We start from the raw sequence: 24,907 nt of genomic DNA on the forward strand, positions 1-24,907 counted from the left end.
ACTCTATAGGAAGGATCAGCAGTGCGGGGCTGAAGTTCACCCCTTCCAGGACAGAGACAAAAGATTACAAGAGATCCACTCACCTGCCTGAAAGGCCCTCATCCCATTTTCCTCCTCTGGAGGCACTTCCCCCTTCCTCATCCAAGAGGCAGGGGCAGCCTCAGGCACTGGTAGGTCTTCAGCATTATCATAACCCTCACTGGGGGCATCAGTCCTCTGAGCTGGGGGTTTTAAGGACAGACAAGGGGTTCAGATGAAACCACAGTAAATGGGTTGACCTAGGTAATATCTACAATCCCTTCTGCCACAGAGATTCCGATGGCTGCTGAACAGAAGCACTGTTCACCCTGTGTTTTAACAAGTCTTTTCCAAGGTATATATTTCATTTTGATGTGTCCATAAACCAGAAAAATAATCTGAACATCCCAATATTTCCTCGTTTAAACTACATATTTCAGAGACACTCTTACACCAATGTGCATTACTAAAATATTTGGTCAGTTACACTTTCCAAATGTTATTTTTTCAAAACAGCGTGAATTTGTTGGGACTGAATGAGGGTGGTTCTGGACACAGAACCATGTGTGTGAGCCCAGCCTCACCATGAAGTACATCAGAGCAATCAGAGAAGGAGAAGAAAAGAGACTTCTAATCCTAGTCAAAGGGAGACTGTCCCTCTTGAATCTCATCTCTAGGAAGGAAAGTCACGTGCTCCCAATACCCAGCCGAGGTAGATTCACCCCTACTACCTGGAGCAGACTGAAAGTCACTATTCTCCTCACGATCTCCAGGGTAATATGGCAGTTTAGGCACGGGTTCATCTGACAGGGCCCCTAGTGTGGAGAAAAACATCACAAAACAAAAAGAACACACCTTCTCACACCCATGGGACCTGTGGTAAGGCTAAGAAGAAATGCTGGAGCACATGTGGCTCCTGTTGTATAAAGAGAAGGCTCAGAGCTCACAGGGGCTCAGCAGGAACCCATCCTGCAGTCTTTGGAGGAGCTGCTCCTGTGAGCCTGGAATAGATAATGGGTCTGCAGATTCTGAGAAGCCTTGGCTCACAGACATCAGGGAGCTAACACCAAGGGGGCCTAGGAGGACAAGGCAGGGATACACACCAGTGCTGTCCAGCAGATCTTCCTTCGTTGTCACAACATGATCGATCTCCTCATACTCAGCCTCATTAAGAACATCTCTGAAACTGGGGAAGGCTGAGCAAACCACCAGCTAGTGAGAAATTGCCCCCTGAGTTCATCCCTGAAACAATAAGCTAATCATTCTCCCCAGTGCTTGCACATGGAAAAAGCCTCGGGGCTTCCAGGACTCCTCATAGCCAAGCACCATGTCTACATCTTCTCCCTCTCCCCTGTCTAACCCTGTATCCATAGCTCGGCCTGTATTCATTCTTGTCTCACATAGAAGCCATGACTTATGAGTGCTCACACTCCAACCTTAAAAGCTTCTACAGATTCAGCCCTTAGAGTTTAACAAGGGGCAGATGAAGTTTTTCAAACATATTTCCGTCCCCCCTCCTTGTACCTGGCCAGATCTCCTGCCTCCACACACTCTCCATGTTACCCTGTACCCTCTGTAGCCTACCTCTTTGCTTTGCTCTCCATCTGCACATCTGAGTCACCAGGATAACGAGGACCAGGAAGAGAAGGGCCCCCAGGATGAAGCAGAACATCTCAGACAGGGAAAAGATGTCATGGACAAGACTTGGGCCTTGTCTGATCCCTAAGGAGAATAAAACCAATAGGATTTGGAGAAGGGCATGGGCCCAGGGAAACTCCCTCCAGAGCACTTGGGACAAGGAAGTCCCAGCCTCGGACCTAACAGAATTGACTGTGACCCTGGAAGGCACTCCCCCAGGCCTTGTCCTAAGATAAATTCAACTCCACTCCAGTGAGGTCCAAGGGAGTGCTGGGATTAGCAGACAGCTTCCCTGCTGCAACCGCCTCAGAGGACCAAACCACACAGCTGTGGCCTCCTTTCTTTGGGCCTCACCAGACCAAAACATCAAGCAACTCCTGGATGGGCATTTTGCTGTGGAGGAGTGACACTCACGGGCAGATGGGAAAACCTTAGATTCTGCAACACAGGAACCAGACTCCCTTGGCCCAAGGGCAAGAGAAATTTGAAAGGAATAAAAAGAAGCTTCCTTAAGGAAAATACCCTAAGACTTCCCCACCAGCTGATGGCTCTTTAGGATCTTCCCTTTTCTGAATTGGTTAATTCTGTCAGATTCCACAGAATAGACCTCAAGAATCTGAATATTTGACTTTGCCTACAGATGGTGGCTGCAGTAGATAGCACAGGGCAGCCCCTTTTCCCTACATCTTAATTACCACAACATCAAGGTTGAGACTTCCCCATCTTCTAGATCAGAGCTTACAGCACCTAGATACTTTTTGAATGCAAACTTCCCATTTTACCCAAGCCTACCCCATTGCCCCACTCTTGCTCCAGCTCCACCAGAGCCACTCACCAGAGCACCGCACTCCAGCATCCTCCTCGTGCTTGCAGTCGTTCTGCCCCCAGGGGTCCGCAGCACAATCCCACAGGGAGGACTCCCTGCCCCTGCATTTCACCTCATCCAGCCAGATGTTCCCAGTTCCTGGCCCAAACGCCGCCTTCTGCAGGGCATCCAGGGCAGAGCCACAGCCCAGCTGCTGACACACCACCTCGGCCTCTGCCAGGCTCCAGGAGTCATCACACACTGTGCCCCAGGAGCCCTCGTGCCAAACCTCCACTCGCCCTGAGCACACCGTGTCTCCTCCCCTCAGTCGGAGCTTCTCCTTGCCTGAAAAGGCAGCAGCACCTTCTGTTACTGTCCCTAGTGGGAAAGAAGGAGCCCTTGGGAGCCAACAGGGGAGGCAGGAGGAGCTGATGTACCTGTGCAGGGGCCAGCGGTCGGACAGCTCCTGGGTCTCACTCCTGCAGAAGCAGACAATGGGGAAGTGCTAGATCAGGGACAGCTGGGGGTGGTCCTGCCCCAAGCAAGATGATCTAAAGTGCTTGGCTCAGTCCAAATGACAAGTGTAAATAACAGGCTTCGTAATTAATCTAATGGGCTGAGTTATTGAGATGCTCGCTTGCTAAATCATAGCCTTTATCACCATCTGACATTATTTTATCTATTTACTTGTTTATCACTTTCCACATTCCACAATAAACAAAATACAGATGTGTACATGCACACACACAGTCACACACACACACAATCTCCACGAGAGGAAAGACCTTGCATGTCTTATTCACCTCTGTGTTTCTGCTATTAGAACAGTACCTGGTATATTGTATGCATTCATTCAACAAGTGTGCATTGAGAAACTTTTTATAAATACTAGGTATAGGGGCTTGATAAATATTTATTCAATGAATGAGTAAATAGAATGCAGTAAAACATAATTCCTTTAAATTCTTGCTAATAAGGAAGATAATAAAGGAATGCAAAATGATATTAGTGGTTTGTGGTAATAAATAGTGGATATTTTTTAAAGTCCAGAATCACAGAAGTAATTTGTATTCAATATCCCATTATATTTTTAATGGGAAATTATATAGCAGATTAGAAACTTTTCTTATCTATTTTTCAGTATGATGTGTGCACAAGCAAAGATTACTACATTAAGGAGATATTTTGGGGGGCACCTGAGCGGCTCAGTCAGCTAAGCACCTGTCTTCAGTCCAGGTCATGGTCCTGGGATCCTGGGATTGAGCCCCACATCAGACTCCCTGCTCAGCAGGGAGTCTGCTTCTCCCTCTGCCCTCCTCTTGATTTGTGCACTCTCTAAATAAATACATAAGATCTTTAAAAACATTTTAAAAAAAAAATTTTAAAGAGGATATTTTTTGCCAAAAACTGAAATAAGTAGGATTCAGAGAAAAATATATTAAGTAGACAGTGGCTAGGTACTAAGACATAAATGTTTGCATGATACGCAAATATACTGAGAAAAAATACATTGAGAGAGGACACAGATAACAAATATGGTATAAAAAAACATAAAAAATTGAAACCAAAGGAAAAACATAAATTTGAAACAATATAAGAAAACTGACGTATACAAAGTACTTGTCATAAGATATCAGAATTAGCATATCCTTTTCATATTATCCTATCAAACTTCCTGCCCTATGAACATCTCAGAAAATGATGGCAGGACCTCTTTAGGGTGGTTGCTCACTTTCAGGACTGGAGACCTCACTATCACCCAACTCATCATATTTGATTATCATCCATGTAAGTTCTGATAGTTTAATATCTAATCAGCTTTCCACAGGAACAAGAAAAGGAGGTGAGGAAAGAGAAAGAAGGGAAGGGAGTGAGTCTCTGCCTTTGAAATATCTATCACCACGCTCTCCCTCAGCTGTGGACTTCAGCCAACTCCTAGCAGATCACCCAAGTTATACCTGAGCTGGCAGGGAAGGGATGGGGGAACCAAGGAACTGGAAAAGAATGTTGAGGAAAGAGAAAACACTGAAAATGCAAAAAAAGTAAGAAAGGGAGGGAGGGAGAGAGGGGAGGAAGGAGGCAAAGAAGAAGGAAGGGATAGAGGGAAGGAAGGAGAAAGAAACCAGGAGCAAAGCAATTGTTACTTTTATTTCAGAGTTCAAATATTTTAGAATAAGACATGGGTTTTTTAAGCTTATTGATTTGGGAGCTTCTATATTATTTGTCTTTAATACTCTGGTTATTTAAAACCTAAACATTTATGTCTAGATAAGAAGACAATTGAAAAGAGTTAGTCCTCAAAAGTAATTTGACAATATCTATTAAAATTTATGTGTGTGTGTTCTTTGATAGAATAATATCAACAGTGAGTAATCCTACAGTAAAAAAACTCACCTGTATGTAGAAAATCATATACAAAAATATTTATCATGGAAGAGGGAGGAGAGTTACCATGAGCTGCTCCAGGGGCAGGACTCTCTTGCTGATGGATAAAGGTTATAAGGAGGCAGGTTTACATTGTTTATAAAGTGGGAAATCAAAACCAATCAGACTACCAATACATAGGTAAATGGTTACATTAACTGCCCTAGCAATCTGGATGAATGAAATATTATACCATTGATTTACAAATGAATTAGATCTACCTGGAGGAATATCCATGATATATTAGGCCAATATAACAATAATGTGTAGGGTATAATTCCAATTTTGTACAATCAAATGACAAGACACTATCAACATAAACCCTTTAAGAGCATATGAGTTTGGATATGTTTCAGTGAAAATGGATGATTTGGGAAAACAGAACATACCAGTCCATTAAGCCTGTTTACAACAGGACGGTATGAAAGGACAAGGAGTCATGGGATATGATTCACTTCTCTTTCTACATTTTTATATTTGTATTCCCTGCTCATGATAAGTAAGCAGTGTTTTTGTAATTTAAATGAACAAGAAAGGAACTGATCTCTAAGTGTAAAAGAAACTAGTGGAAAGAACATGATTTCCCTAGTGCCACGCATGGTACAACCCCAGCAGGAGCAGGTGTCATTGATTCAGGAAAGAAACATAGAGACAGGCAAAAATAAATATAAGGGAAGGCGCTAGCCATCCCATCATGACTCTGGTGTTTTTTACCTGATAGTATTATTAATTCCCTGAGGGACCATCACTAGGTGAGATACCTTTATGCTACTTGTACTTAAAATGGATCCAAATCTGCCTTCTTGTAACCTCTATCCATCAGCTGGAGTCCTGCCCCGTGGATTAGCTAGTTCATAGTGATTCTTTTCCTTCTTCCATGGTAAAGTCGTTCAAAGTCTGAGGTCAACAATCAAGTTACATCTGTTCTGGCATTTCTGCTAATTAGCCTAAGATGTCCTATGACAGTCCATAGAGTGTATTAGCTTTTAAAAGTTAGTGCTACTTGATGGAATGAGCACTGGGTGTTATTCTATATGTTGGCAAATTGAACACCAATTAAAAAATAAATTTATTAAAAAAATTAAAAATAAAAAAAATAAAAGTTAGTGCTACTTGAAGTCTATTTTAGGATCATTTATATTCCCAGTGATCTCAACCACTCCTATCTAAGCATCTCTAAGACCACTCCCATATTTATATCTCCCACCCAGATTTCCTTTCTAAATTCAAATCGTATACTTTTAAATGCCAAATGAAATCTCTACTTGAGTGTTCTGACCCACTTTAAATTTAGCATCTCCAAAACTGAGCCCATGAATTTCCTCTCATGAGTTTCTGCGTCTCCTATATTAGTAAAAAATCAATGTCATCCTTACAGCAGCCACCCTTGCTCCTCCAAGCTATTGCAAGTCACCATTATGCATTTACATTTCCCCTGCAATAATCCTTTATCTTGTACTCAGAGGGATCTTTTCTTAATGCAAAATGACACTTCCCAGCTTAAAACACTTTCAATTAGTTTTGATTATACCTTGATGAAAATATCTTTAATTGTAACTATGCAATCAAAAATATTATTATTTGATTCAAGAACTATTTTTTGTCTGTTGTATACCAGGTACTGACCACAGACAGCATTGGATGTACAGTGGTGAATATAATAGTCAAAGTCCTTGATCTCATGGAATTTACAAACTAATATGAGAGAGATAATCTGAAAATAAATAAATGATCGTTTCACATAGTAGTACTATGAAAAGCAAATATATATTATATATATTACATAGATTTTTTTTACTGTAAAATGTATAATAGGTTGGGCAGAGGAACTGGAACCCTGCAGGAGATATTGAGAAAAGCAATCATTATATTCAGGGATAATCACAGAGTATCAAGAGTATGTCATAAAAAATTTTGGGAGAGGTAATAGCACTTAAGTTGATAAGAAGGCCCTCACCAAAAAGATGATATTTAATGTGAAAACTGAATGATGAGAAGTTGACAAGCAAGCAAGCAAATAGAAGAGCCAGTGCAAGGTCTTAGAATGAATAATACCATCTGTCTGGTAAAAAAAAATACCAAGGCACTAAAGGATGGTCATCCTGCCTTCCCTTACTTCCTCCATGCCTGGCTATTTCATGAACACAAAGAGAATCAATATGTGTACTAACTGAGTGGAAGAGTGTCTCCAGAAAAGGACTGAGTGGTGGGTAGGGGACAGATTCTATATATAGCTTTGTCAACCAGTATAGGTTCCTTAAAACAGGAAGCCCCTGGAGGCTTGTAAGCAGGAAACAAGATACAGACTAATTTTTAAAACTTTTCTCTGTCAGCCAGAGAGAAAATATTATAGAAGAAAAAGAGTGGACATGGAAGACCACGAGAAACTTTTGGAATAATTCAGGCAAGAAGACTAAGATAGTGACAATGGAAGGAATAGAGGCATTGAGAATATATTTGCAGAATAGAAGCACTAAGAATATATTTGCAGATAGAGCCAGCAGAACTTACTGGAAGTGGATGGAGTCTGTTAGGAAGACTAAAGAGTGTGATGCTGAGCCCTGAAAGCATCCAAGATCTAGAGACTGAGCACAGGAGTTGTAAATTGGTAAGCAGAAGAACAACAATGAGGCCAAATAAGAACAATCAGTGAAGTCTAGTGATGTCAGGAAAAACAAAAAATAAGAAGAGAAGTGAACCTGCTGAATACTGTTGTAGGTTCAGGAATACTGAAGAGAGGAAAGTTTGCTAAATTTAATTACTTTACCAATTCAGAAGAATGGTGGACCCTAATTCTTAACTGGGTGAGTTTAGAACACTAGAGAACAGAAAATTATAAAGACCCTGTCTAGTTACTGACCATACTTTCAGAAACTTAGCTGAAGAGGAGAGAGAAGTGGGATGCGCAATAACAAAGAAGTCAAGGAAAACTGTTTTTGCAGGTAGTTTTCAAGATGCGAGACACTCAAGCCCATATATACAATGATGAGAATAAACAGGAGACAAAGCGGGGGGAGGGAGCTGATGGTGCAAGGAAGGGGGAATAGAAGTGAAGAGTTTGACAAGATAAGTGCGGTTAGGATCCACAGCCTGGGCAGAAGAGTTGACCTAAGATTAGGACTGAGGCCACTGATCCAGAAGACCAAGTAAGTACAGAGTGTGTGCAGAGACCACCATGTGAGTAGATTTGGTGAAAGGAAGATGAGGAATTCCCAGATGACTGTTCTAATTTCTCACTGAGGTAAGAGGCAGGATTATGATTTGAGAATAGATGAAGGGCATCAGGTGTTGACAATGCAAGAGAGCAGAAAATATGTAAAATATAATTTGAAAGATAGGGCAAGCACACATATTGGAGAAGTACAGTAGAACCCAGAGACACTATGGAATGCCCAATAGAGATTGTGTCCATGGATTCAAAAATAGACTAGCAACATGACTATGTGTTATTTCCCCACATTTCCCTTAGTCCAGTTCAGACAAGGAGTACTCAGGTAGTTGACTTTAACCAGGTCTAGAGTTTGCCAGGTGAGGTTGACAAAGAAAAGGCAAGGGAGTTAAATAAACTAAAGGAGAATGATTATAATGTTGGATATATTATCTCATCTGGCTAAGAAAAAAAATGTGCAGACATGAGGAGAGTAGGGAAAAAAAAGAAAAACTGACAAGAGAAAAGATTGGGCATCTCCACAAGAACAAGAAATTATTTGAAACAGAGCACTCTAGGTGAGGATCCATAAAATAAGAAGCATTGGTCAGAGAATGGAATAAAGATATCAAGATTTTGAAGTGTACAATTATTGGTGATCAGTAGTATATGCATAGGCAGAGATAGGATGGGAGGAAAGGTGCTTAGAAATGAGAAAGTCAGTGAACTGAGAGGCCAGATGTTGTCTCAGTTGTGTTTAAGGATGTTGAAGCAAGCACCAAAGGTTCCAGGAGTGAGACAGAAATGAAGGACTTGGTACAGTCTTCAGTGGACCAGGGGAAGTGACCAGAAAGTTAAGATGATGACAGCAACAAACAAATGTACTAGGCGGTATTGTCTCAAGGTGTGAATTTCAAATAGCTGGATGTTGGGAAGAGAGACAGAAGAGGAATTGTTGAAAATGACAAACTGAGAGCAAGGAGTATATCTCTTCCAAGTCTCAGCCCAGAGAAAAGTATGTTCAGAGAGAAACAAAGAGCCTCCAGTTGACAGGAAAATCAACATTTTCAGGGAAAAGTCAGGTTCTAATCAGAACATGAAAGTGAGGGGAACAGTGCGGGCATAAGAGACTTTGAAGATGATGGGTTTTAAATTCCAGCAGTCTCTCCAGAACATTTTGGGAGAGTGAGATGAGGAAGACAGATTAAGCACATCATAGTTAATGAAAAGCCTAGAGGACAGGATCAGCCCCAAAAACTGGGATCCTGAGGGCCTCTTATAAGAGACAAATTAAAGCAGAAAGTCATGGAGACATGAGGCCACTGACTTCTGAGCAGTTCCTCATGGTGCAGCAGTCAAAGAGACAAATTGCTTTTTAACAGGAATGTTTTCCTGGGCCTTCCCACAGAGAGGTCTCTGGCTCTGCTCACCATTCCAGGGAAACCCTGAGCCACTCTCCCACCCTTTTCTGCTCTGGCCATGATGGGATTTTCTCAGTGCTTCAAAGACACCATGTTTCCTCCCACCTCAGTACATACATTGAACCACGTGATCCTCCACTTTCTTCCTCTGAGGAACTCTTACCCTTCAGCTTTTCATCTAGGTATGATTTCTTCTTTTACCCCAATTCCACACTTCCACAGCACTTTCTAACTCTTCATGAAATTTCTGCCTAATGAGAGTTTTCAACACTGAACTGTATGCTCTGTGATGGCAGAGACTACATTTTCTTGTCTTCCTCATCCTCCTGCCTACAGTATAAATTTGTGCCTACAGGCACTCAGTCACTATCTACGGGAAGACTGATTGGAGAATGAGGCATTCCGGAGTAAAATACCATTAGCTTAAGAGACAAAACAATCAGGGTGGATTCCTTACTTGGTTCCTTATTTACTTTAACATGTTGGGATATCACTTAACTACTCCTAATTAATTAGCAAGTTTATCAGGGTATTACTCATGTTCAATGCGATCCTTCTGGTATTTTTCACATAGGCTGCTATTGACACAGATCTCCTTATTTTTTCCTGTGAAAGAAGACTGGAATATGTAAATTAAGCAATCATCCAAACTTCATTTTGTAGTCTTATCTTAAACTCATTCCTTAGATTTGAAGATATAAAATCTCAGTAACAACATTCCACAGGACTGGGACAGACACATGGAAACAGACAGTAAGTTACCTGCACACGAGATATAAGCTTCCTCTCTTGAAGAGCATGAGTTGTGTCTCCAGGGGTCAGAAGGACATTGCCAGAGAGAGGAATCAGTTTTCCGACACTCAATTTGATCCACCCACCGAAGTCTAGAACCTTCCCTGGGAACTATGGAAGAGTTGAGGGTCCCACTGTCTCCACAGCCAAGCTGTCTACAGATGATGGACAAAGTCATGGCTGCCATGGGGCTGTGGCAGACACTGCCCCAGGTCCCATTGTAGAAAACTTCCAGCCACCCAGCACACTCCTGGTCCTCGCTCACCATCCTGAGTTTCAGAAAGTCTAAATTGAAAGGGGTGAGAAGGGGAAACAATCCACAATAAGCATTCCATTCAATGCTCTTGATTTTTTTTTCTCCATGCCAGAGATTGTGAACACTCATCACTGACTCTGCTGAGTAAGCACACATTAGGTGGTAAGACTGAAATTGGTCTCCCTTTTACCTGATTTTGTGTGTTTGTGTCTGTGTTTCTATGTCCACCACAATGATGCAGTAGAATATGATCAGAGAGGAATACCCACCTGGGCACTTTACAAAGAGGGAAAGCTGAATCTTGCTTCCTGACAAGACTTCTGAAAGAGTATGTGAAAGTGGGGAGGTAGGCAGAAAAATGGCCCCCCAAAGGTGTTGCATAAATGTGCTACTTTACATGGCAAAGGAGACTTTACAGATGTGATTCAGATAAGGACCTTGGGATGGTGAGATTAACCTGGAGTAGTGTGGGTTAACCAGGTGAAAACCCAATCACATCCTTAGACCTACTCTCCTTAAAAAATGGGAAATCTTTCCCAGCTTCAGTCAGAAGGAAATGTGACTGTGGAAGAATGGTCAGAAGCAGGCAACATTGTCAGCTTGAAGGGAAAAAAAGGGAGCCAGTGAATGCACAGGGCCTTAAGAAACTGGAAAAGATAGGGACAAGGAATCTCCCCTAGGGCCCCCAGAAAGAATGCAGTCCTGTCCACACCTTGATTTTAGCACAGTGAGACCCTTGTTGGACTTCTAGCATACAAAACTGTACATTAATAAATTTGTGTTGTTTCTACCATTAAGTATGTGGTAATGCATTTCAACAGCAATAGGATCTCAAGACTTTACCACCATAGTGAACTGAAGAATGAGCCCTGCTTTCGAATGGAAGTCACCTGAACCTCAGCTATGGGAGGAAAAGAAAGCACCTAATCTTCACATCTAGAAAGACAGGCAGGGGCAGCCCCGGTGGCGCGCAGCGGTTTAGCGCCGCCTGCAGCCCAGGGCGTGATCCTGGAGACCCTGGATCGAGTCCCATGTCAGGCTCTCTGTATGGTGCCTGCTTCTCCCTCTGCCTCTCTCTCTGTCTCTATGAATAAATAAATAAATAAAATCTTAAAAAAAAATAGAAAGACAGGCAGTGTAGAAGGAAGGTTTCTTCTTCTCTGGCCCTCTCAGCGACACCCCTCTGGGCTCAGACTCCCCTTCTCCAGAGCCCCCACCTCCTCACCCAACCCATGGACAGGGCGCGGGCAGACCTGAGCAGATGACCCCTGCGTCCTCCTTGTGCCTGCAGTTGTGCTGCCCCCAGCCCTGGGAGGGGCACTTCCAAATGTAGGATTCCTTTCCAGTGCACTGCAGGTCATCCAGCCAGATTGGGTCTGATCCCGCCCCGAAGTAAGCAGAGACTGTGGCATTGAGAGCTTCTCCGCAGCCCAGCTGTCTGCACACCACGTGGGCATCGTCCAGGTCCCAGTTGTCATCACAGACGGTGCCCCAGGAGCCCTGGTGAAGGATCTCCACTCTGCCAGCGCAGGGACCACCCCCGCCCACTAGGCGGAGCTGTCTGCTCTCTAAGGAGAGAGAATCATACCATTGGCGCGTTTAACAGGAAATGAGAAGGGCCTTCTGGTCCCTTGGGACCCCTCACCTGAGCAGCTGGTAGTACTCGCCTCAGACACAGAGTCGTTGCACTGGGGCAGCACCTGGGTCTGGTTTCCTGCAGAAACAGCATGGTCAGAGGGTTAGTAGGGTTGAAAAACAGGAAACTGAATTAAACTAAATAGTAACCTAGTGCTGGGGTCTGAGATGAAAGCTGTTAACATACCAGTAAAGTTCCCATAATTTTAGATTTCACCTCTTTATGGAAAGTTCTGCTTCTAACAATGCCAAAATTTGTTTCAAGCCAAGTGCTGCACTAAGAATGAATTTTAAGAAGTAGGAATATATCAGTACTGCTTGAAAATGGTGAAGAGCTACCAAGGCAGTGCAAATTTTTGAGAGTAAAGTAAAGGGCAGAGGTGAGTCACTTTCTCCTTGAGGTCTTTGTCAATTCAAAGATTATAGATGAGATGCTGAAAAGTTCAGCAGAGGTTTTGCCAGACTCATAGGGCACAGGGAGTACAAAGTATAATTCAAGGTCACCCAAGGAGGAGACACCCTGTTAACCAGAACCTTCTACCATAGAAGGAAAAGTGAATTAAAAGTAGACTATTGCTCATAAGGATAGACACCCAGTGTCTAATTACTTCAATTCCCTTGTATAAGGTCATCCGTCCAGGGGCACCTGGGTGGCTCTATTGCTTAAGTGTCTGACTCTTAGTTGTGGCTCAGGTCATGATCTCAGTGTTATGAGACTGAACCTCATGTCGGGCACCCTGCTCAGAGTCTGCTTGAGATTCTTTCTCTCCCTCTGTCCCTTGCCCTACTCACAAGCTCTCTCTTTCTCTCTATAATAAATAAATAAAATCTTTTTTAAAACCCAAAATTTAAGTAAGTAAATAATAAAGTGATCTGTCCATAAACAGGTTCCAGGAGGAAGCAAAATAAAATCCTTTCTGAAGAATTTCTGTAATTTTTCACCCACGATGCCTGCCAATCAAAAATACCCAGACATAGGGGCACCTGCCTGGCTCACTTAGTAAAGCATGCAACTCTTGATCTAGGGTCATGAGTTTGAGCCCCACATTGGAGTTAGAGATTACATTGAAAAAAGGTTAAAACTTAAAAAAAAAAAAAAAGATTTGACAAAAATCCAGGAGGATAAAAGAGGAATTGGAAAGAAATTTGCAAGGCATCCAGATATTGGAGTAACCCGACAAGGAGTTTAAACTACCATGACTGAAATATTCAGGGAATTAAACAAGATAGCATTTTGAAAGGAAAATACTAACAAAAATCAAATAAAAATTCTAGACACTCTGAAAAAGTCAATAACTGAAATAACTCAAGGGTTGAGTATAATAGCCCATTAGATCAGCACAAGATAGAATGGAAAATCAAAAGGAAATACACAGAATGAAGCCCAGAAAGACCAGAAAGTGGAAAATATAAGCAAGAACATAAAGACATGCTGAAAAGTTCTAACATTCATATATACTTAGTCCTAGATACATAAAGGCACAATTGACAGAACTGAAAGTAGAAATTTAAAAACTCACAATCACCTATTTCATATGTCTTGCTGTTTTTTTAACATACCCCAAAATCTTTGATACTGCATCCTTTGATAGGTGGGCATCTCTGCTTCCTTCCTTTGAATTTTGGCCTTCATAAATTGTTTGTAAGCAATGGAATGCAGTGAAAGTAATACTACTTGACTCTGAAAACTAGATCAGAAAGGTCATGTAGCCTCCCATGAACTCACTTAGGAGAGTTGCTTCTGGGGAAATCTACCCTGAGGAGACTACCATGCTGAAGAGACTAATCATATGCAGGTGCTCTGTCAACAACCCAGCTACACATTCCAGCTGCCAGACATGTCAATGAACCATACTGGTTTCCCAGCTCAGTTGAGTCTACAGATGACTTCAGCCTCAGCTGATATATGAATGCAATTTCATACAGACCCCAACAGAGAACTGCCAATTGGAGCCCTTTCCAAATTCTTTATACGGGAAATAATAGGCAAAAATACAAAGGAGTTTTAAGCTGCTAAGTTTGGAGGGAAATTTTGTTATGCAGCAATAGGAAACAGAAAACTTATACTTTCCATATTATTGAGTATTTAATGAAGACAAATGAAATGTTTGTCTTCATTAGGACTTGTATATACATGTTCATAGTATCTTTATCCAAAATAGTGCAATACCATGATGCCACCTAAACATGTGGCATTGCCTTTGGAACAAAGTAACAGGCAGAAGCTGGATGGCCTGGGGCAATGCTGTCAATGAGGACTTAAAGGAGGTAAGGAAAATGTTACTACAAAGCAGGAGGGGAAATGAACAGTGATCGGTGTTACAGAAATTAAAGTGGAAAAAAACTAAATTAAAGTGGTTGCTTTAAGTGATTAGATTTGGAAGAAACTTGTTATCCAATAGTCACCAGAAAATACTTTCCATCAGTCTCAGTAAAGCAAACCAGCAAAATCAGCCAGTATATTTACCTCAAAACCACGGAATACACATTATTCCCAGGGCATACAGGTCATTTGCCAAGGCTGATCACACATTATACCAAAAAGAGAGAGATCTAAAAAATTTTCAAAGGGCTGAAATCATTAAAAATATGTTTTTTGAAAAAAAATATTTTTTGACCAAATGGAATTAAACTAGAAACAAACAATTCATACTGTGCAACAAGGTAAGGAAGATTGGTATTCAGTGATTGACTTTGCTAATATTTTCAATTTCTACTTTGAAAAAAAGCCAAATCCCAATTTGCATTCAGGCAGAATGGGATCTAATACCAATTTACCATGCTTCCACAAGATTTAATTCTGATTATAATTCTATATAGAATTCTCATTATTATAAGAATTGGAAAAGTGTATTTGTTGGAGGTGATGATCTCAGAAGACTCTTCTGTCACCATCTTGGACTAGATCATCAGGCTTTTTTTGGTGAACAAACAAGCTAATTCCAAAAATTAAATGGAAAAGACCAAGAATGATCAACATACTTGAGAACAAAGGCAACAGTTAGAGGTGTAACTTTAATACATATCAAGACATACTACAAAGTTATAATAACTACTGAACTGAGGATTTAGTGCTGGAATAGACAATGAAACAATAGAAGAGAATAGAGCCCAGAAAGAAACTTAGACATACTCTAGATCATTATGACAAAGGTGGCACTGCAGTGGGGAAAGATGTCTCTTCAGGAAAAAATTCTGAGTCTACTGGATATCCATATAAAAATTGAAATTTGACCCCCTATCACATGTGAAAATCAATTGGAGGACTACACAGTTACAGGTGAAATAAAGATAACTAAACTTCTATAAATATCATAAAGGAAAATCTTTAGGATCTTAGGGTAGACAAAGTTCTCTTCAAAAGGGCAAAAGAAGTAGTATTTGTTAAAAAAAAAAAAGTTGATAAACTGAACCTTGTTAAAGTGAAGAACTTGGCTTATCAACAAACACCATTAAGAGAGTAAAAATAAAAGGGCAAGAGTAAACACCCAAAATAAATACATACATATTTGCACCACAAGTCACTGTCACAATAATCTCTAACATCACTATTGTAATAATTAAGAACTGGAAGTAAACCAAAACTCCACTATCAGTTGATGGATCAATACCTGATCACAAGGTCATTCCAATGAATGACTTTACAATAATAATTATGAATGAAACACTGCTATAAACAACTATATGCCTGAATCGCACACATAGTACGGAATCAAAGAAATTGGACACAAAATGAAACATACTATATGGTTTTATATGAAGTTTAAAATAGAAAAAAACTATTCCATAGCATTGAAGTTAGGAAACTGGAGGAAAGTTAGGAAACTGGAGACAGGAGGATGGACATAGTGCTTGGTAGAGTATGAATGTGGCTTCTGGGGTACTGCTAATGATCTCTTTGTTGATCTGGGTTGGGGTTACACAGTATTCATGCTACTGTGTTTCACTGAACTACACAGATACTACTTACCATACTTTCTCTGTAAATAATACTCAGATATATTTAAATAATAGTGTTAATTTTAAAAGATATCCCTCTTAACACTCTTTGCCTTGAACTGAAAGGCAAACAATGAAAAGAACCATATTTTATCTTGGATTATCTCACTTTTAAAATAATTTTTCTATGCTCTCTACTCCTGGGGACATTTCACTCAAGGAGCATCCTGAGTACAAGTTAGCCCTTCCTCTCTTTTACCTGAGCAGATCACTGAGGCTGTGTTTCCACGAGCACAACCAGGAATGCCAAGGGCAGTCACAGAGCAATTCCACAAGAAAGACTCAGCCCCTGAGCAGTGAAATCGATCTTCCCATATCTGATCACTTCCTTCCACAAAGTATGCTTCTTTTGGAGTCGAGATGGCAACTCCACAACCAAGCTGTTGACAAACAACATTGGCATTGGCCATACTCCAGTGTGTGGCGCAGAGTGGTTTCCAGCTTCCAAAAATATTCATCTCCACTTGTCCCTCACACTGAGAGGTGCCATTTTTCATGAGCCGAACTTCTGTGTACACTAGTAGGAGAAGACAGGATTTCAGCCAAATCTCATGTTTTTCTTACCCTAGCAGAGTATGCAGCAAAGTTAAAGTCCTGTTCTGCATCTCACCTGAACAGAAAACTTGAACAGCCCCATGGTGGCAAACACCTCCTGGACAGGACTTTTTGTGGCAATACCTGAGCTCAGGTTCCTGCCCGTTACACCAGAATTCTTCAGGCCAGACTCGTCTGTCTGACTCTCTCAAGGACACATTCCCCTGGAAAGACACTGCTTTGCCACACCCCAGCTCTGCACAGATGACCTGGGCAGTAAGTAATGTGAAGTTCCCATCAGACACTGGAACCCAGTCTTTTCCAGAATGCACTTCTACCCGCCCTAAGCAGGGTCCATCCCCTCCAACTAGACGCACAAATCCTAAAAGAAAAAGAGAAAGCCAAACCAAGTAAGTGTTAGCGATTCTGACTTGGCAATTAGAAGTGACATGTCATGAACAATGATATATGACAATGACATATCATAGATAAGTTTTTCTTCTCCCAGGCATTGAGAATGAGGAGAGGACTTAGCAGTTGGTGTCAGAGTGGGGCCTCCATGTGTGAGTATCTGAAGACAGATTATATTAAGTATCAGAATACTAGGGAAATATATTTTGGGGTTGGTTAGAGAAGTGAATTCCTCATCTGAGCCCAAGGAAACTGCATGATGTGTAGGCATTCTACTTGAGTACAGAGGTATGAAGAACAGAACCAACCCAGAGGGACATTCGCTATGAGAATAGAGATCTATCAGCCAGACGAAGTTAGAAAGTCATCCTGAGGGACGCCTGGGTGGCTCAGTGGTTGAGCATCTGCCTTTGGCTCAAGGTGTGATCCCAGAGTCCCAGGATCTAGTCCCACACTGGGCTTCCTGCATGGAGTCTGCTTCTCCCTTGCCTATTTCTCTGCCTCTCTCTGTGTGTCTCTCGTGAATAAATAAATAAACAATCTTAAAGAAAAAGAAGAAAGAAAGAAAGAAAGAAGAAAGAAAGAAAGAAAGAAAGAAAGAAAGAAAGAAAGAAAGAAAGAAAGAAAGAAAGAAAGGAAAGAAAGAAAGAAAGAAAAGAAAGAAAGTCATCCTGAGATTTGTGGAGCTCAAATTCTGGTTGGCTTTCTTTCCCAGGAACCAATCCTCAGGTGACTGAGGATAGGGAAAAATCATGAGGGCTGTATCCATGAATGCATGACAACCTATAGACAGACTGATGGCTCAAGATTAGAAATATGCACATTATAACCAATCCATAGTTATGGATTATGATTTTTTTCATAGTTATGATTTCAAGTTTTATCTATTTGACAATTTTTCATGGCAAAATATTCCATTAACTTCTTAGGTTACCAAAGCAGGAAATAAAATGAGTCTGGATGTTAAGAAAGCTCTAATGAGAATGAGAAGAAAGGTGTGGTTTTAGCCATATCTCTTGAAATCCTAGGATATAAGAATAGCCACCTTCCAATTCCTGAACACAAAATAACTTTTCCATTTATCTGTATATTCTTTCATTTTCTTCATCAATGTTTTAATTTTTTTAATTTTTAAAAGAGAAAACATTAAAAACAAATGCAGAAATTAGGCAGATGATTGAATAAGCTGACAAAGTTTTTAAACCATTTATATAAATATACTCAGTGAAACAAAGCAGATTTTTAAAAACTAGAAAAAAATAACCAAATGGAACTTCCTTTTTTTTGTCTTTTTTTATTTTTAAAGATTTTACTTATTTATTCATAAGAACACAGGGAGAGAGAGAGAGAGAGAGAGAGAGAGAGAAGCAAGAGACACAGGCAGAGGGAGAAAGAGGCTCCATGCAGGGAGCCCTACGTGGGACTGGATCCTGCGTCTCCAGGATCACACCCTGGGCTGAAGGCAGCGCTAAACCACCGGGCCACCCAGGCTGCCCCCAAATGGAACTACTAAAATTGAAAAATACGTTACCTGGAATGAAAATTTATCTAGATTAACTTAACAAGAAATTAGACAGGGCAAAATAAAAGAATTATGAGGTTAAACACAGAACAATAGAAGTTTTCTCTCTAAAGCATTGAGAGAGAAAAGACAAAAATTGCATATGAAAATGCATTTCAAAATTGAATGAAAATAAAAACGTTTTCAGATAAATACAAAATTATAGAATTTGAGGCAACCAGAACTGCATAACACAAAAATGTTACAGAAGGTTCTTCAAGCTAAAAGAAAATAGTAACAGATGAAAATGTGGATCTACCCAAAGCTATAAAGACTACTGTAAATAGTCTTTTTTATATTTACCCATGTATAACCCATGAGTAAATATAAAAAAACTTCATCTCATTTTTAAAACATTTAGAATATTTAAGAATATTTAGAATACTTAGAATATTTAAGGCAAATATAACAGCAATGTATTATAAGATTTATTTATAAGTAAAATGTATGACAACAATAGCACAAATGACAAGAATAGGGAAATGGAAATATACTGTGGTAAGGTCTTACATTAGATATTAAGTAATATAATATCATTTGGAGGTAAAATATGATTAAAGAATAATAATTCCAACATTATGGTAAACTCTAAGCAAAGCAATATATCTAATAAACCAATAGAGTAAATAAAATAGAATACAAAAAATACTCAGAGATTAAAATAGGAACAAATAATACATAAGACAAATAGCAAGTTTAGTAGACTTAAACTCAAGCATATCAAGAATTATATTACATTGAAATAATTTAAATACTCCAAATAAAAGCAAGGTAATCATACTGAATAGAAGACACTTCAATTATATCTCAATAAAACTAGAGAAAAATAATAAGACACACCATGTTTACTGTCCATAAGAACATATGTACATTAAATATAAACATAGAAATGGGCACCTGGGTGGCTCAGTCAGTTAAGCATCCGACTCTTGATTTCAGCTCAGGGTTGTGAGATGGAGCTCTGCATCTGGCTCCATACTGAGCCATGGAGCCTGCTTGAGATTCTCTCTCCCTCGCCCTCTGCCCCTCCCCCCCCACACCACATGCGTGTTCTATATTTCTCTCTAAAATAAAATTAAAATTAAAAAAATAAACACAAATATATTAAAAGTGTCAGGAAAGATAAACCATGCAAGCACTAATCAAAGAAAGCTGTTGTACCTATGTTAATATCAGACAAACTAAGACTATAGGACAAAGTATATATTTAAAAATAATGAAGAAACATTTTATGATGATAAAATACAAAAGAAATCATATAATATCAAAATTAGTGGGATACAGCTAAAGCAGTGCTTGGAAGAAAAACTAGAGCTTTGACACTTCCTCCATGCATACATTAGAACACAAAAGAAAAATTAAATTTAAATTACCTAAGATTCCAACTCAAGAATCTACAAAAATAACAGCAAATCACAACCAAAAGAAGAGAATGTAAACTAAGAACTCAAATCAATGAAATAGAAAACAAATACAATAATCAAGAGAGTTCATTGGTGATTCTTTTTAAAAGAATAATAAAACTGATAATCTTCTAGTAGACCTGATCAAGAAAAAAATGAGAAGATACACAAATTAACGATATCAGGGATGAAAAAGGGGTTATAATTATGGATACTATTAATATGTAAAAGATAATAAGATATGAACAAATTTTATCCTAATTTGAAAATTTTATTTACAATAGGATGAGTCCTTGAAAATTAATTACTTGAAAAACACAATTTATCAAAAACTGATACAAAAAGAAATGGAATATCTAAGTACTCCTATATTTGTTAAAGAAATAGAACTCATATTAAATTGGGACACCTAGGTGACTCAGTCAGTTAGGTGTCTTCCTTCAGCTCAGAGCTCAGGTTGTGGTCTTGAAGTACTAGGATCAAGCCCCTCTTTGGGCTCCCTGCTTAGTGAGGAGCCTGATTCTCCCTCTCCTTCTGCCCATCCCTCCTGGCTCATGCTTGCTCTCTCTCTCTCCCTTTCTCTTATTCTCTCTCTCTTCCTCAAATAAAGAAATAAAATCTATTTAAAAAAAGAAAAAGAAATAGAGCTCATATTATAAAAACCTCCCCACAAAGAAAATTGAAATGCAAGCTTCAAATACTCGCACTTCCACAGAGCTCAAAAACAATTCCTGCATCAACATGGAGGAAGAGAGGGAGAGAAGAAATGAGAAGTCTAAAACAGAAGCTGTAGTGAATATATGAATTAACATGGATTTTCAGTCCTCAACCTCCTCTCCTGAGGTTAATTGCATCTTCATCCCCTTACCATTTTGTACATCAGTGCTGTGGCCATTCTCAATTTGTGAGGCCCCCCTGCCATTCTCCTGAACCCTCTGAAATCTCTTTATTTCAAACAAGCTCCTCTGTATTCTTCACAGATCATTCTTTCTACCTCTGGATTTCTGCTAAACATAGTACTTTATTTCTAACAATCTACTAGATGCTGAAATTTCTCTTTCATACCCCTTTCCTACAACTGAGAAAAGGAAATTCCAAGAATTCGATTTAAATTAAAATATTGCAAAGGGCATGGTTTCCTATCCTTATCAATGCTACATTACCACCATTACTTCTGTTTACATCATTAAAACATGTTCATGGAAAATATGGAAACATACTAGAGGGTAGAAACTGATGACAAAGAGATTAGCCAAAGAAAACTGAAATAGTTCATTAAAATATGAGATTTTAAGTTAAAGCAATGATAATGTTAATCAGGGAGTAAAAAATAAAATCAAAGTTTAGATGCCATACCACTCTCAAACTCTATTTATCTTTACGTATACCTTAACTGAAATTAAAATCAAAAGTATCAATTTTCTTAAGATAGTAATAGATGTTCCAACATCACATACTCCATTTTACTCAAATACTGATTTGTCAAAGTAAGTCAGGTCCCCTGTAGTGTTTCCACAAGTTTATCTGCACTTGATACCATGATTAGGACATGATGACAATAAGGAATGTTACCTGAAATACCAGAAAACAAGTTTTCTTAAAAATATCCTAACTGAAGGCAGTAAACTCAAATGCCCCTTGAAAATATTTTTTTAAATAATAATAAAGAAGATGGGAGGAAACTTTTGAGATGATAGATAACTCTATGGCACAGATTGTGCTAATGCTTTCACAAATGTATGCTTACCTCCAAACTCATCAAGTTATATACATTAAATATGTACAGTTTTTGCATGTCAATCATACCTCAATATATTAGCTTTCAAAAAAAGAAAATAATTGTGTTTCTAGGGACCTGAATTCATATTATGAAAGATCCACTGAAAAGATGACTTTTTCAGTGATCTTCGTCATGCCAATGACAAAAATGCTAACTGGCTATGGATTATGCTGTTGAGTTGCTATAGACCTAGTCAAATGTTATCACATCTCCACCTGTCCTATCACTCCATCAGATGGGATGGATCTTTTTAAAGACCCAACTACCTACCTTAAAGAATTCACTGTGACATCTGATAATATCTTCCTAAGTGAAACTGTTCTGACGGCATTAGTGACAGACTTTTCATCCACAATTGTGATAACAACTGAAAACATCTCTGGCAAATACCGACACCACCCATCCACACTCTAGTTTCATTGCTGTCTTTACTTTACTAGTTACATTGCTTTTCATTGCCTCCACTTTGGCATATGCTAAACTTTGTTTCCCTGCACCTCTCTCATGTCCCCTCTTGTGGATGCACCTGATCATCTCAGGAAAAAAAACAAAACAGCTACCACGATGAAACTTGACCCCACTTTCCTACCTTTTGACACACCACAGATATCTGAAGGGCCCAGTGATCCATAGGTCTGGAGCTTTCACTGTCCAGAGCCAAGCAAGTCCTTGTGCTTCCTTGAGTATCTAATACTCTAGGAGTTACTGTGTGACTGGAGTTTTCAACCCAGTGTGTGATCCTGTATTGTTAGCTATTCTGGGAATTAAACCAAGGGTATTCTTACTGGGTATCCCTCTAATAGATTAGACAGGCCTTACCTGAGCAGACTACTCCAGCATCCCGACTATGGGAGAAGCGTTGCTTCTGGTAGTCTTGAAAAAAAGAATGAATACAGTCATTGAGAGTTGATTCTGTCCCTTCACAAACAACATATGCAAGCCAAATAGGCCCATGCCCTGATCCAAAGTGGGCCCCTCTGGGAGCATCAACAGCATCTCCACATCCCAGCTGTCTGCACACCACATGTGCAGCCTCCAAGCTCCATATGTAATCATTCACTGTGCCCCATTTTCCTTGGTATTTCACTTCCACTCTCCCCTCGCAGTGGTAGCTCCCATTCTTCAGTCTCAGCTCCATAGCTGTAAGAGAGACACAGACACAGAACACAGAACACAGAAGAGATTTCAGGAGACCATACAGTGATATGCTGGTAAGTATTTTAAAATATACACTCTGGGGGAGAAAAAAAATCCTCTCATGTATGGCATTTCTTGATTTCTATAGTAACAATATTTCCACTACGGTCAATTTTAAGCTACCAATGTGGCATCACTGAACGTGGAGTTGAGAAGAGATGCACACAATTATTTCTCGAACAAGCCAGTAAGACTCAATGCCATGTATAGCAATAAGGACAGGCCTTCAGATGACTATAGATGCTGCCTTCCCAGTAGAGATGCATGAAGCTGGTAGGGGTCCAAATTCCCCCATCTCAGTTACAGTTCATGACCCGCGAAGTCAGTGGAGGAATCTTCTCTTTCCTTCTCTATCCTATAGTAAACATTCTCATCTAGCTTTGGAAGAGAGGACCTCTAAACAGTCTGGATTATTTCTGCTTCCTGATATTCATGCTTTTATATAATCCTTGCACTTGAATGTGGTCTGAACCTAGTAACATTCATCTAACAATGGAATTTAGCAAAAGTGATGAGACGTTACTTAAATAATCAGATTTCAAGATGACTCTGGTTTCTCTTATCTTGCTCTCATATGCTTGCTCTGTTGAAGCTAGCTGCCATATTTTGAGTTGCATGTGGAGAGATTCACATGACACAAATATAATATAAGCCATATGTAAGAAGACCATGGTTAATATCATACTCATTGGTGAAAGTTTGAAAGCTTTTCCTCTAAGATCAGGAACAAGTAAGGGTGTTCCTTACTTGTTCCTCTCACCACTCTAATTCCACATAGTATAGTAAATTCCAACCAGAGCAATCAGGCAAAAAAAAAAAAAAAAATGTAAAAGACATCCAAATCACAAAGGAAGAAGTAATATTGTATTCATTTGCAGATGACTTTACATATAGAAAATCCTAAAGACTTAACCAAAAAAATCTAATCAATGAGTTCAGTAAAGTTGCAGGATACAAAATCAACATACAGAAATTGGTTGTGTCTATACACAAACAATGAAATATCTGAAAAAGAAATTTTAAAAACCCACTTCATTTACAAAAGCATCAAAAGAATAAAATTGTTAGGAATAAGCTTAACCAAGGAGGTGAAAAATCTGAAAATTGGAAATTATAAGATTTTGATTTAAAAAAATTGAAGAAGACACAAATAAATGCAAAGATATACCATGTTCATGTTTGAAATTAATATTGTTAAAATATCCATACTACCCACAGCCATCTATAGATTCAACACAATTCCTATCAATTCCAATCACATTTTTCACAGAAATAGAAAAAAAAAACTATCTTAAAATTTGTATGGAACCACAAAAGACATTTGTATGGAACCACAAAAGTCAAAGCAATATTTTTTTTAAGTCAAAGCAATATTGAGAAAAATAAAGCTGAAGGTATCACACTTCCTGATTTCAAACCAAACGACAATTGTATGGTACTGGCATGAAAACAGACATATCGACTAATGGGAAAGAATCAAGAGCCTAGAAATTAACCCATGCAATATGGTCAGCTAATATATGACAAGAAAGTCGAGAATATTCACTGGGAAAAGGACAATCTCTTAATAAATAGAAACTGGAAACTGGGGAAACTGTTGGGGAAACTGGAAGTTTACATGCAAAAGAATGAAACTGGACCATTGTCTTACACCACTGACAAAAATTAACTCAAAATGGACTAAAGACATAATTGTAATACCTGAAACTGCAAAACTCCTAGAAGAAAATATAAGGGGAAATCTCCTTGACTTTGGTCTTGACAATGATTTTATGGCTATGACACCAAAAGCACAAGGAAAAAAAGCAAAAAGAAACAAGTAAGACTACTCAAGTAAAAAAAAAAAAAAAAAAAAAAAAAACTTCTATAGAGCAAAAGAAATGGT

General features: G+C 39.3%; 1 protein-coding gene and 1 long non-coding RNA gene across 4 annotated transcripts in view; one reads left to right on the forward strand and one right to left on the reverse strand.

The window, feature by feature from the left end:
• Positions 1-11,554, forward strand: part of LOC140617546 (uncharacterized) — a 29,824-nt gene extending 18,270 nt beyond the window's left edge. Inside the window, exon 3 of the long non-coding RNA XR_012017763.1 lies at positions 7,219-11,554. This is a non-coding gene — a long non-coding RNA (uncharacterized lncRNA). The remainder of the gene's footprint in view (positions 1-7,218) is intronic.
• Positions 1-24,907, reverse strand: part of LOC140617542 (antigen WC1.1-like) — a 52,715-nt gene that overhangs the window by 1,641 nt on the left and 26,167 nt on the right. For all 3 annotated transcript variants that reach the window (XM_072799154.1, XM_072799155.1, XM_072799153.1), the window contains 12 exons: positions 22,645-22,965; positions 16,747-17,052; positions 16,336-16,653; positions 12,148-12,216; positions 11,756-12,070; positions 10,217-10,531; positions 2,899-2,940; positions 2,492-2,806; positions 1,603-1,740; positions 1,122-1,214; positions 750-833; positions 84-221 (listed from right to left, as the gene is read on the reverse strand). In XM_072799154.1, the coding sequence (XP_072655255.1) occupies positions 84-221; positions 750-833; positions 1,122-1,214; positions 1,603-1,740; positions 2,492-2,806; positions 2,899-2,940; positions 10,217-10,531; positions 11,756-12,070; positions 12,148-12,216; positions 16,336-16,653; positions 16,747-17,052; positions 22,645-22,965 (2,454 nt within the window). The remainder of the gene's footprint in view (positions 1-83; positions 222-749; positions 834-1,121; positions 1,215-1,602; positions 1,741-2,491; positions 2,807-2,898; positions 2,941-10,216; positions 10,532-11,755; positions 12,071-12,147; positions 12,217-16,335; positions 16,654-16,746; positions 17,053-22,644; positions 22,966-24,907) is intronic.

The sequence above is a fragment of the Canis lupus genome, chromosome 25, assembly GCF_048164855.1.
Source record: "Canis lupus baileyi chromosome 25, mCanLup2.hap1, whole genome shotgun sequence".
Lineage (NCBI taxonomy): Eukaryota > Metazoa > Chordata > Mammalia > Carnivora > Canidae > Canis > Canis lupus.